This window comes from Rutilus rutilus, assembly GCF_951802725.1.
Source record: "Rutilus rutilus genome assembly, chromosome: 8".
NCBI lineage: Eukaryota > Metazoa > Chordata > Actinopteri > Cypriniformes > Leuciscidae > Rutilus > Rutilus rutilus.
Genome location: NC_140222.1, coordinates 19,624,210 through 19,637,984, shown reverse-complemented (window position 1 = coordinate 19,637,984; position 13,775 = coordinate 19,624,210). Strand labels below are relative to the sequence as shown.

The 13,775-nt window shown below is 42.3% G+C and overlaps 2 protein-coding genes across 2 annotated transcripts in view; both read right to left on the bottom strand.

The window, feature by feature from the left end:
* Window positions 1–13,775, bottom strand: part of LOC311295964 (uncharacterized protein) — a 597,210-nt gene that overhangs the window by 119,631 nt on the left and 463,804 nt on the right. The gene's annotated exons all lie outside the window — the stretch shown is intronic.
* The window catches only part of LOC311295941 (uncharacterized protein), a 389,126-nt gene that overhangs the window by 191,197 nt on the left and 184,154 nt on the right, over window positions 1–13,775 (bottom strand). The window contains exons 36-44 of the mRNA XM_084417493.1: window positions 13,044–13,217; window positions 12,702–12,872; window positions 12,385–12,555; window positions 12,061–12,234; window positions 11,688–11,858; window positions 11,069–11,242; window positions 5,168–5,341; window positions 3,962–4,126; window positions 11–184 (exon numbers count right to left, since the gene is read on the bottom strand). Coding sequence (XP_084273619.1) covers window positions 11–184; window positions 3,962–4,126; window positions 5,168–5,341; window positions 11,069–11,242; window positions 11,688–11,858; window positions 12,061–12,234; window positions 12,385–12,555; window positions 12,702–12,872; window positions 13,044–13,217 — 1,548 coding nt within the window. The remainder of the gene's footprint in view (window positions 1–10; window positions 185–3,961; window positions 4,127–5,167; window positions 5,342–11,068; window positions 11,243–11,687; window positions 11,859–12,060; window positions 12,235–12,384; window positions 12,556–12,701; window positions 12,873–13,043; window positions 13,218–13,775) is intronic.

The following is a 13,775-nucleotide window of genomic DNA, read 5'->3' as shown; positions in this document are numbered from 1 at the left end:
AAACATTTACCTCAGTGTCTTCAGTTGACAGTTTGGATCCTGTAGTAAATCATTGAGCTCCTTCACTCCTGATTGTCCAGGATAATTTCCTGTGAGATCCAGCTCTATCAGGTGTGAAGGGTTTGATCTCAGAGCTGAAGCCAGAGCTTTATAACCTTGTTCACTGATATTGCAGTCTGAGAGTCTAGAAAACATAAGAACTCACATTGAATTTAACATTATAGTTCAGATTAATTCATAACTGCAAAACCAGTAAAAAAGACTAATTCACTCTACAGCTGAATACCTTATTAGATATGCAAATAAACCAGCGTTTTATTCTGCCATTAAAGGAAGGGTCGGCAGTTTTTTTCAAAAAATATTTTTTTTCCAATTTTCATAATTAAAATGTAAGTACTCTGAAAAGGAGAGCATAAAAATCGAGTGTCTGTAGTCCTCTCAGAGCGCAATAAACACAGCTACTTATTCCATTCACTCCACCCCCTCCCTTCTGGGCTCCTTCCAAAGCCACACCCCCAAAACACATGAACGCGCAATGCCGACTGCTCAGCTGAAGGACGCATTTGCCAGCGCCGAGTGGAGAGGAGCGCAGTGCATGTAGTGATATCATGTCAGAATCACAAGTAATAAAATACCTAACTTTATCATTATGAATATAAACAACTAACATGGCTGTTAGTACTCACTATCAAGCTAGCATATCGATACTGGTAAAGTTTTGAGTTTGATTCGGTAACGAGCTAGTAAGGCAAAGCTAAAAACAGGTTGCATTGATACACGTTTTCCCATTAGCATCAGTTACGCTGTGATGAAGGTGAATTTCGTGTAAGATTCATAACATATACGGTGTTTTGCATGTAAGAGCTTCCATGATGAAAGCACTGTTGTGTCACAGTGTCTGGTTTGTGTTTCCCTGGGTCACCACTAGAGGTCCTCTTTCCCCACGGTGTCATTCACTCTTACTACATTTCCCATCATCCTGTTCTGTCACTCATTGTATCATTGCACACAGCTGTTTCCTGTCACCTCATTAGTATCTGTGTATATATATACCCTGGTTATTTCAGTGTTTGTCACGGAGTCCTTGTTTAATGTCACACCAATTCCTGAGGTCTGTTCTTGCTTGTTTCTCGTCCGTTCCTTGTTTTGTTCTTGTTTTTGGATTGCCTGTATGGATTTTGACCCTTGCCTGGACTGGATTACGAATACCCAATAAAATACTGCAATTGGATCTACCTTTTCCGTGTGTGTATCGTGACATGTTGGCTCTGATGAGGACGCTGATATTGACTCTCGTCTGACTTCTTGCTTTATCCAAAGACTTTTTGGTCATAGCCTTTTCGAATACTGTCTTCCTTTTTTTTGCCTTTTTGGCCTTTGCTGACTGTATATGCACTGGGAATTTTGACTGCTCTTTCTCTGCCATAATTGTGATTCTTCCTAGCTTCTGTGTCCCTTCTCGAGTCAAAGGGCTGCGCGCATGTGGGCAGCTCCTGTAGCAGCAGGGGTGGTAGCCATGGTAGCGAGGGAGAGTGATAGTCGCCCAGCCAATCATTTCATTCGTTCCGAATGGAAATAAGTAGCTGTGTTTATTGCGCTCTGAGAAGAATAGAGTCACTCGATTTGTATACGCTCTTTTTTAGAGTACTTACATTTTAATTATGTATTGGTATATAAAGAAAGTTTAAACAAATTTGGAAAAACATTTTTTAGAAAAAAAACTGCCGACCCTGCCTTTAATATGTGAGTTGATTAACTATTATTATTTAATAGTCACCCGGAATCTGTTATTGTTGCATACAGTAAGTGGTTTGAGTTTGCTTTAAACTTGAACTTGAATTTAGGGAAAATGTAACTGTGATCCAGTGATACTATACTTATGATTTTTTTATTTATTTAGTTTTTATTAATATTATATTTAGTTACAGAAACAGATAACGCGTTGTGAGATTATTATAAAGGCCAGCTCACACCAAGATGAATGTTCCTCACAAAAATTTGGTGTGATATCCACATGCATTTTTTCTGTTCAGGGGCCGTATTCACAAAGAATTTTAAGGCTAAAAGTAGCTCCTAACTGGCGAATTTAGGAGCAACTCCTAAAAATAATGGGCGTGTCACTTGTAACTTTAGGACTCCTAATTTTTTTCACTAAGAGTAATTCACGAAGCATTTTAGCCCTAAAAGTAGCACCTAAGTCTGGGACAGCTTAAAAGAAGTCGAGAGGACTCCTAACTCACTAAGAGCTATTCACAAACCGCTTTTTGTGGCATTTCACGTTGCGATGTTTTGAAATGCGTATGCGGCGGCTACAGTAGCTTCTAATCGCGAGGGAACAATTTTGCATTGTAGGTATAATTAGGTATGCAATAACACCCCCAACAACAGCCAAAACTAGGCTATTCATTGCATGTAAACTAAATGTAACGTTTCATTGTGAATCAAATTAAAATGTTCTTCTCTTTGCAAACAGAGGCATATAGTGACAGATTAATTCAATAATGTTGCAAAGATATTGCATCAATCCATATGTTTCATTAGGCTACTAGGCTATTTGTTTTGCCTTAGGCCTACTCTTTATTTATTTAGGCTATTTATTCAGTTATTCGTCATCTTCCGTCCTTCGCACTACTTGTGTAGCGCACGCATTCTCAGACCTGTCACCTGTCACTCATCATCGTAGGGGAGGTGTTTGGAATCATTTCCGCGTTACAATCATCAGCCAATCAACATGGTCACTTCAGTCAAGCTTGTGCATGAGTAATGACGTCATCCATAGCAACGAAGACTCACTCTTAGTTTAGGAGTTGTCATTTTTCTTTACTAAGAGTAGCTCTGAAAGGCGTTGTGAATAACTTTTAAGAGAAAACTCCTAGCTAAAATCTTTTAGTGCGATTTAGGAGTACTCCTAGTGGTAAGATAAAATGCTTTGTGAATACGGCCCCTGATCAATATGAAAAAATGACAGAGGACAAAAAAAATGACAAAATGACCTAGGGTCAGAGGCCGTCCAATTTAGAACTTGTGAGTTTGTAAGAATAAACTCAGCAGGATTAGATGACTAGCAGAGAAACCTTCCCTTGTTTAGATAAGGGCCTGTAAGCAGGATACCTTGAAAGCAGTATAAAGGCTCCTCTGCCCTCCCTCTCGTCGTCGCACTTGCTTCACAGACTGTACTGGTGACTTATGTGTGGCAACTGGGCCTTCTTGCAAGAATAAATACTTTTAAAAAACAATTTGACTCAGAAATGTCTCTTAAGCAGTGATTGATTGTTTAATGAATATTTTTGCCACAACAAATGCAAATTTAGATTTTGACAGTAGTTTTAACAAACAACTAGGCCGATTCTGATGCTGATATTAGTTACTTGCTCTCATATTAGAACTTTTGTCGTTAAACTAGAATCAATTTCTGGCAGGTCAGGTTAGTCAAGCTCTCAACTGATCCACATCTACCTATAGGAATACGACACCTATCACAGCATCCACATACAAGCTCTTTCAGTATTATCAGCAGCTATCGCGTTTCTCAGGAGCTAATTACCCTCCTCCATCCCCAGCTGCTCCTCTCATCCAGTCAGGATTTGGCATTTTGATTCCCCTTTGAATCAGATTAAATTCTCGAATTATGTTGTACATTCAAATTAATATAATTAATTAATGATTGAATTAATGATATCTGCAATACATTCATGTTTGTTCTATTCGGTTTACCCTAAGGGGGGTTATTGCTGCTCTCCCTGCTCTTAACCATGCTAGGCTGTATCGATGCCCAGGGAGTTCTTGCTCAGAACCGAGCCATACCACCAATCCAAATTGTATGCAAATTGTCAATCATATTTGACGATATTGGTCCTGACAGAATTAGGATGCTGTAACTCCACCCTCCAGTAATTAATTATTTTCCCCAGAGATATACATTGGATTATACATTATGTAGCTGATGGTGAAATATACTCACTTCAGAATCTTCAGCTTAGATTTCTTCAGTCCCTCACAGATCTCTTTGACTCCTGAGTCCAGCAGATGGCTGTTGTTCAGGTTCATCTCTTTCAGGATGGTTTTGGAGGAAAGAACAGTAGCAAGAACTGAACAGCTTTTCTCTGTCAGCTCACAATTATTCAGCCTAAACACAAAATGAGCATTATTTATTATTTTGCACATATTAAACACATCTGGGGCCGTATTCACAAAGCATTTTATCTTATCACTATGAGTACTCCTAAATCGCACTAAAAGATTTTAGCTAGGAGTTTTCTCTTAAAAGTTATTCACAACGCCTTTCAGACCTACTCTTAGTAAAGAAAAATGACAACTCCTAAACTAAGAGTGAGTCTTCGTTGCTATGGATGACGTCATTACTCATGCACGAGCTTGACTGAAGTGACCACCTTGATTGGCTGATGATTGTAACGCGGGAATGATTCCAAACACCTCCCCTACGATGATGAGTGACAGGTCTGAGAATGCGTGCGCTACACAAGTAGTGCGAAGGACGGAAGATGATGAATAACTGAATAAATAGCCTAAATGAATAAAGAGTAAGGCAAAACAAATAGCCTAGTAGCCTAATGAAACATATGGATTGATGCAATATCTTTGCAACATTATTGAATTAATCTGTCACTATATGTCGCCTACATTTGCAAAGAGAAGAACATTTTAATTTGATTCACAATGAAACGTTACAATTAGTTTACATGCAATGAGTAGCCTAGTTTTGGTTGTTGTTGGTGGCGTTATTGCATCCCTAGTTATGCCTACAATGCAGAATTTTTCCCTCGCGATTGGAAGCTCCTGTAGCCGCCGCTACGCATTTCAAAAAAACATCGCAACGTGAAATGCCACAAAAAGTGGTTTGTGAATAGGTCTTAGTGAGTTAGGAGTCCTCTCGACTTCTTTTAAGCTGTCCCAGACTTAGGTGCTACTTTTAGGGCTAAAATGCTTCGTGAATTACTCTTAGTGAAAAAAATTAGGAGTCCTAAAGTTACGAGTGACACGCCCATTATTTTTAGGAGTTGCTCCTAAATTCGCCAGTTAGGAGCTACTTTTAGCCTTAAAATTCTTTGTGAATACGGCCCCAGATCAACAGCTCTTCATATATGCTTATAGACTTTCCCAATAAATAAAAAGAGAAGTTATAATGTTTAAAATCATGTTCTCTCACTTGATTTTCTCCAGTTTGCTATGAGTGTCCATCAAAAGAGCAGAGAGCTTATCTCCATCCAGATCTCCTAGTTTAACTTCACTCAGATCCAGTTCTGTCAGAAGTAATGGACTTGTACCCAGAACTTTAGTGAGATACTCACACGCTTCCTCTGCAGCAGAACTTTTCAGAAACCTACAGGAAGAAAAGTATTTAGGTTAGATAACTGCATACCTCTGGCTGCTCTCATCCTGCTTCAGAATTGGAGACAAGAGGCAATTCCTACTAAACTATAATGTTCAGTGGTAAGATATTATGTGAAGTTATCCTACAGTAACTGGAATATTTGTTGCATTTGTGTAAATAAATTTAAACAGTTTTACTGTTTAATAAAATAAAATATGCAAAGTTTTCATCAGTGCAGTAGATTGATTTTTGGCCAACCATAGCTAGACAAGAAACTTTCACTTGGTCTGGGCCATTTAGCTTCTAATGTTAATACTCAGGTGAGGAGCTTTGGTGTGATTTTTGATTCTGAATTAAACTTCGATAAATAAATGCTTTGGTAAAGGGTAGCTTTTTTCAATTGAGGGGTGTTGCCAAATTGAAAGACCTGTCTTTTAAAGATATGGAAATTGTGATCCATGTTTTATTTTGGTCAAGATTATTTGGGGTTGTCTAAGAGGTTGCTTTCAAGGCTGCAGCTGGTGCAGAATGCTGCGGCCAGACTGTTGACTGGTACCATGAAATGTTCCTGTATCTCTCCAGTGCTGACTTCTCTGCACTGGTTCCCTGTTGAGTATAGGGTGCAGTGCAATACAGGGTCATTTTAATGGTTTTAAGAGGCTTACATGGGCTTTCCCCTCTAGTTTGATAATGATCTGCTAGACGCCTAAGATCATCTCAAAGTTCTCTTACGAGAGGTTCTCTCGTACTGCGTAATATCTTACGCTATGGGGGAAATCTCTTTTCCGCGAGATATTAAGGCCAAAAATTATCCTTAATTTTTAAATAATGTAAAACACATTGCTACAGCATGCAGGCATAGACAAGACGGCTCGCATGCCTATTGGCTACCCTGCGGCAACTGCAGCAGCCTATCGAGAGAGGCCCCTGTGACGTCAGATTCAATGGGGGCGCTTTGCGCCAACTACGTTACGTCCCGCCAAAACGGGCGTGGCCTGGGCCTACAGTATAAACATAGCTCGATAGGCTGGTATCACTGATTTTTCATCTCTTCAGCAATGCTCTCGCATCACTGGATCCGGAGAGGAAGAAGCCGCGCCGTTGAAAAAGCCTTCTGCGGGACGAGCCTTCGCATCTGAAGCCGCTGGCCGACAACTCACCAGTAGCGTTCAAAATAAACAACTCGTCCAAATGGTGTTCCTGATACGCTATCCGGCGTATAATATCCTTTTCTCTGCTAGTGTGTGTGTGTTTGCCGCCGCGACTCACACCCTCACAAAAAGAGCGAGCGTCTTTTTCAAGATGTCTCTAACCTTCTGTGGCTCATGCCTAGCCCCACTCAGCAACGGAGACCGCCATGTCATCTGCGTTTCCTGCCTGGGTGAGAAACATGCAGCTCTCGCGCTCGCCGACGGCGGCTGCCCTCACTGCGAGCTGATGCCCGTGGTGACTCTGAGGACTCGCCTGGCATCTTTCGCCGAGACTGCAACTCTGCCCGCTGTGGTGCCATGCCGTAAAACGCTGTACTCAGCGTGTCCCGGAACCTCCTCCAACCCGCAAAAACTCGCCGGTTAGCCCGCCAGCTTCGCAGCCTGCTTCGTTCGAGTCTCTCACTGATGGACAGCGGCCGATGATGATGAAGAAGCCATGTTTATGGAGGATAACAGCTGCTCTATCCTGCCGTCGAGCAGTAAGGAATGGTCGTCCCTCTCCCTCTGTTCGAGCCGCGCAAACTGCACCGCTCACAAAGGATGTCAGAAGCGGACGGTCACGCGGCTAGCTCTCTTTACGTCACAGGAAAGCTTCCCTGCCCCCGCACTGAGCTATTCGCTACAGTTCGCTCGATGTCCCCGCAGTTATGCGGCACGAATCGAAACTACGGTAAAAATGGAAGTAGCACATCTACTTCGAGCCGAAATAGCGAAGCTGTTGAGCAAAGGGGCCATAGAGCCTTTATCTCAGAGCGAAGGGGGTCTATACAGCAGATATTTTCTGGTACCGAAATAGGATGGGTGTCTCAGACCCATTCTAGATCTAAGACAGCTGAACAAAGTGCTTTCAAAACGCAGGTTCAGAATGCTCACAACCAGGAAAATCCTCACGCAAATTCGCCAAGGGGACTGGTTTGTCAATAGATCTGAAGGACCCATATTTCCAAATACAAATAGCGTCACTCAAGTCACAGGTGGTTTTTGAAATTCGCCTTCGAGGCCCAGGCTTATCAATACACAGTCCTGCCATTCAGCTTGTCCCTAGCACCCCGTACATTCACGATGTGCATGGATGCAGTGCTCGCACCCCTGAAACTCCGGGGGATGCGAGTTTTGAACTACTTGGACGATTGGCTGATTCTAGCTCGATCACACTCAGAGCTCATAGAACACAGGACCATATTACTCGAAAATCTCGAGAATCTAGGTCTCAAAGTCAATTGGGCGAAGAGTTCACTGTCTCCCAGTCAGAGAATATCTTTTCTGGGCTTGGAACTGGACTCGCTGTCTATGACAGCACAACTATCACCACAGCGCAAACTGGATATTTAGCGCATGACGAAATCCTTCCGCCGCAGCACTATAGTCCCGCTCAGAAGGTTTCAGAAAATGCTGGGTCTCATGGCCTCAGCATCATCAGTGTTCCACCTGGGTCTGCTTCGCATGCGCCCGCTACAGTTCTGGCTAAAAGCGCGAGTACCACGGCGAGACCTCTGGTCTTTTTCGCCTCAAGATCACTCAGGAATGCGTCTCAGCCCTGAAATCTTGGAAAGCGACCGACTGGTACCGGTCAGGTGTAAGCCTGGGGACTTCCTCGAGTGTGAAGGTGGTGTCTACGGATGCCTCCACCTCGGGATGGGGAGCGTTGCTCGAGGGCAGACCGTTCTTCGGCCAGTGGTCAGAAAGGGAAAGGCTTCTGCATAAACATAAACTGCCTGGAAATGATGGCAGTCGACAATGCGCTGAGGCGCTTTTGTCCCCAGATAAAAGGTCACCACGTCTTGGTCCGTTCGGACAACATGTCGGTGGTGTCCTATATAAATCGCCAAGGAGGTAAAAGGTCCCGAAACCTTTACAGGCTGACGGAACGCCTCCTGGTTTGGGCTCAGCACAATCTGCGCTCGCTGAGAGCAGCGCACGTGCCAGGCCATCTGAATTTGGGACCAAACAGACTGTTCAACTGCTGTGGAAGACATTCGGCAGAGCAAATACAGACCTGTTTGCGTCTCAGGAAAACGCTCACTGTCCGGAGTTTTTCTCCAAGAGCAGGGATGCGCTGGCCCACGTCTGGCCCCGCTGCCCGCTCTATGCTTTTCCCCTCGTTGCGCTCCTGCCTCAGGTATTAGAGCGAATCAGGGAAAACGGATGCTCAGTGCTACTTGTGGCTCCGTTCTGGAAGAACCAGGCTTGGTTCCCAGTTCTGATGCAGCTGACAAGCACTGCCCCATGACCAATACCAGTGAGGAAGGACCTCCTCTCTCAGGCCAAGGGCTCAGTCTGGCATCCTCGCCCAGAGCTGTGGTCCCTACATGCGTGGGCCATTAATGGGTACCCGCTAACCTCCAGGTGGGAGTATTGAACACGATCACGCAGGCTAGGGCCCCGTCTACTAGACGACTATATTCCTCGAAATGGTCTGTGTTCTCTAGCTGGTGCACAGCTTGTGGCATATCACCCACAGACAGTGGAGTGACAGGGGTTCTCTCCTTCCTACAAGAGCTACTGGATAAGGGTAGAACCCCTTCCACGCTCAAGGTTTATGTGGCGGCTATAGTGCCGTTTACTAAACCGACGCTTGGCCAGTCACTGGGGAGAAATTATCTGGTCATTTGCTTCCTAAGAGGAGCTAAGAGGTTAAATCCTCCCAGACCCCCCTCAGTTCCCATTTTGCACCTTTCTACGGTTCTGGAAGCCATGAAGGGGCCCCCATTCGAGCCAATACAGTCAATAGACATCAAACACTTGTCTTTCAAGACAGTGTTTCTTCTGGTTCTCGCTTCTGTAAAGTGCGTAGGGGACTTGCAAGCGCTCTCAGTAAGCGCGACGTGCATGGAATTTGGGCCAAATGACTCGAGGGTCATACTCAAACCAAAGCACGGATATGTTCCTAAGTCCCTCAACACACCGTTCAGGGCTCAGGTGATTTCTCTGTCGGCTCTGCCGGTCTATAATGAGGAGAAGGACGCGAGCTTCCTTTGCCCGGTCAGGGCATTAAGAGCTTATTGTGTTTCGCGCTCAACCATCTTTAGACAGACGGAGCAGCTCTTCGTTTCGTTCAGCGGACGTTCTAAGGGACTAGCTGCATCGAAACAGACCCTATCCAGGTGGATAGTTGATGCTATAGCGCTGGCTTACACTTCTAAGGGCCTGCAGTGCCCATTAGGTGTCAGAGCGCACTCCACTAGAGGCATGGCCTCGTCGTGGGCTTGGTATAGTGGGATTGCCTTGCAGGATATCTGTATGGCGGCAGGCTGGGCCTCCCTGTCTACATTTATAAGGTTTTATAACCTAGAGGTTCCCGCTTTGCAGGCTAAGCTGCTTTTGGTCCAATAAATCAGAATTATCTGCCCCGACGCTATTGGCTCAGAATTCTGAAACTGCTTGAGCAACGCTCGCAGATCGATCAAATCTGAAGGGCAGTGTGTAAGATTTATATTCATCTGTCCAGGCCGATTTCTCGCCCTGACAGTGTGGAACACTATAAATGGCCCCTTATCAGGTGCTATTCATTTAGGGAATGATGCTGTTAGCCCTCTTCCCGGACTCTCTGTGAGTCTCTGATGATTATGCACTATATGAGCCCCAGGCACCTGCCCTTGGGACTTTGGTGTTGGATCTTAGCACGCACAGCATTTTACACTATGTTCCCCATAGCGTAAGATATTACGCAGTACGAGAGAACCTCTCGTAAGAGAACGTACTCGGTTACTAACGTAACCTCGGGTCTCTCTAGAAGAGGGAACGAGTCCTGCGTATCTTTGCCGTGCCTGCAACACGCTCTGGTTCGCTTTGGCGATGAAAAAACAGTGATACCAGCCTATCGAGCTATGTTTATAGGCCCAGGCCACGCCCGTTTCGGCGAGACGTGACGCAGTGGGCGCGAAGCGCCCCCATTGGATCTGACTTTACGGGGGGCTCTCTAGATAGGCTGCTGCAATTGCCGCAGGGTAGCCAATAGGCACGCGAGCCGTCTTGCCTATGCCTGCATGCTGCCGCAAAGTGTTTTACATTATTTCAAAATTAAGGATAATTTTTGGCTTCAAAATCTCGCGGAAATAAGATTTCCCCATAGCGTAAGGTATTACGCAGTACTCGTTCCCTCTTCTAGAGAGAACCGAGGTTACGTTAGTAACCGAGTACGTTTTGTTTTAAACATTCCAAAATCTCGATTAAATAGACATTGGGACTACACATTAGGAGTAGTACACACACACACACACACACGCCTGGAGCAGTGGGCAGCCATTTTTGCTGTGGTGCCTGAGAGCGATTGGGGGTTAGGTGACTTGCTCAAGGGCACCACAGTTATTTCCTGCCGGTATTGAGAATGGAACCAGCAACATTTGGGTTAACAGTCTGACTCTCCAACGATTAGGCCACTACTGCTATTGTTTGTGATGAGATTAATAAACAATGACTCAAAACAAGACATGGATTCTCAACTTGTTATTGATGATATGTTGCAGTTTAGTTGCAGAAAGCTTATTTTAAAAGTAACATTTTAATATTTTAAGGTTTTATTCACCTGATGGTCTTCAATTTATAATGTCCATCCTGTAGTAAATCATTAATCTCCTTCACTCCTGATTGTCCAGGATCATTTCCTGTGAGATCCAGCTCTATCAGGTGTGAAGGGTTTGATCTCAGAGCTGAAGCCAGAGCTTTATAACCTTCTTCTGTGATACTGCAGTCTGAAAGTCTAAAAAACAAAACAAAAAACAGTTGTTGTTGTTTCATTTTGGGGATGGCTTCTGACAAATTACTTTTTAATTACTAGTTTGTCACTAAAACAAACAAAAAAGTGAAAGTCAAGTCAAAATTAAAATTATAAATAATATAGTTACATAAAAATGTTTTATCTATAGCACTTGCAATTAAAAATAGCAACCTACACATTCAGAAACTATACACATGCCACCATTGTAATATAAAACTTTAGTGAAAAATCTATTCCCTTAACAGGTAATCTATTATAAATTCTAAATCGGAAACTCACGATATGTAATAAGTAGAGCGCGGGAGTAGTTGTGCAAGTAGCCCTTTCCCCTAGACTCAATCAAATGAGGAAATAGCCTTACCAACTACTGTAAAATTACTATTAAAGGTAATAAAAATGCTACTTTTTAACCATGTGAAATACTCACATCAGTGTGTTGAGTTGACAGTGTTTATCCTGCAGTAGAGCAGAGATCTGATTTACTTGTGAGTCTCCTAGTTCACATTCACTCAGATCCAGCTCTCTCAGGAGTAACGGGTTTTTACCCACAATTCCAGTCACGTACTGACAGGCTTCATCTGCAGCAGGACCCAAAAACCTGCAGAAGAGAAGATGAAGTTATATTCTCAACTAAACTTGGTGTAATGACTAAATTCATTTTACATGATTTTAGTCTTGGAATCACAGAGTCAACTTTGATGTAACAACATATTATGTAGCTTATAGTACTATTGAAATAATATTTCTATAAATAATTTGCCTGCATATCATTTATTTTGCATAATTTCATCATGTCTCACCTCAGTGTCTTCAGTTGACAGTTCTGATCCTGTAGTAAATCATTGAGCTCCTTCACTCCTGATTGTCCAGGATCATTTCCAGTGAGATCCAGCTCTATCAGGTGTGAAGGGTTTGATCTCAGAGCTGAAGCCAGAGCTTTATAACCTTCTTCTGTGATACTGCAGTCTGAAAGTCTACAGAAAAGACAATTTATAAAATTTCTAAAAATATAATTAAACCATATTTCTTACTCTTAAAACACAAATTGTGTATATATATATATATATATATATATATATAACATTCAAGTTAAGTGCAGTCAAACAATGGTTCATTGAACTCACCTGATTTTCTCCAGGCTACAGTTTGTATTTTCTAATGCGTCCTGGAGTTTCTTCACTCCTGAATCCTGCAGATTATTGTTGCTCATGTCAAGCTCTTTCAGACTGGAGTTTGATCTCAGGACTGTAGCGAGAGCTGAACAGCTTTCCTCTGTTAGACCACAATTACACAGCCTAAAATGATGAACAGGAGAGAGAGAATTTACAAACATAAAGTACTTGATGGCAACATTAAATGATTACTGAGGATAATTGTGCTTTGGCCATCTGATTTCTTTAAGATTCTAAAATATGTAATAATAAATGAAAGCAATACTCACTTCAGTGTGTTGAGTTTACAGTGTCTATCCTGCAGTAGAGCAGCGATCTGATTCACTCGTGTGTCTCCTAGTTCACATTCACTCAGATTCAGCTCTCTCAGGAGTAATGGGTTTTCACCCACAATTTCAGTCACATACTGACAGGCTTCATCTGCAGCAGGACCCAAAAACCTGGAGACAGAGGATGTACATTGCATTATCAATAGTGACTCATTTTCACAAGCTTGTGAAAGAGCCTTTAGTCATTTTAAAGCTTTTATAAATGTATTTTCACAGTTTAATAATCTTTCATGTAAATTTTTAAACTATTGGAGTTCATTATTTATTTGTAGGAACATTTACCTCAGTGTCTTCAGTTGATAGTTCTGATCCTGTAGTAAATCATTGAGCTCCTTCACTCCTGATTGTCCAGGATCATTTCCTGTGAGATCCAGCTCTATCAGGTGTGAAGGGTTTGATCTCAGAGCTGAAGCCAGAGCTTTATAACCACCTTCTGTTATACTGCAGTTTGAAAGTCTACAAAAGACAGTTTATAGAATGTATAAAAAATTATATATATATATATATATATATATATATATATATATATATATATATATATTAGGGCTGTCAATCGATTAAAATTTTTAATCGCGATTAATCGCGTGATTGTCATGAGTTAACTCGCGATTAATCGCATTTAATCGCACATTTTTTATTTGTTCTAAATATACCTTAAATTTATACTTTTCAAGTTTGTAATACTCTAATCAACGTGGGCATTGATAAATATAGATGCTTTATGCAAATGTATGTTTATTATTAAAACCATAGTCAATATAGCATGAAGACCAGACATGTTTCAAAGGTCATAGATGTTTTTCAAAGAACTTGTTCATGTCTATTAGACACATGTAGAAAGAACAAAGAAATACCAGGTTCCCATTACTTCTCTTCTTTGCACTGAGCAATTTACTAACACAAAAATGTTTAGATTTTTGCATGACAGGGCAGCTCTTCTGAAAATGCTAAATGTACATTTAGCATTTATTATTACATTGTAGTTTGTCTCTCTCTGTGCCCATTTTGATGAAG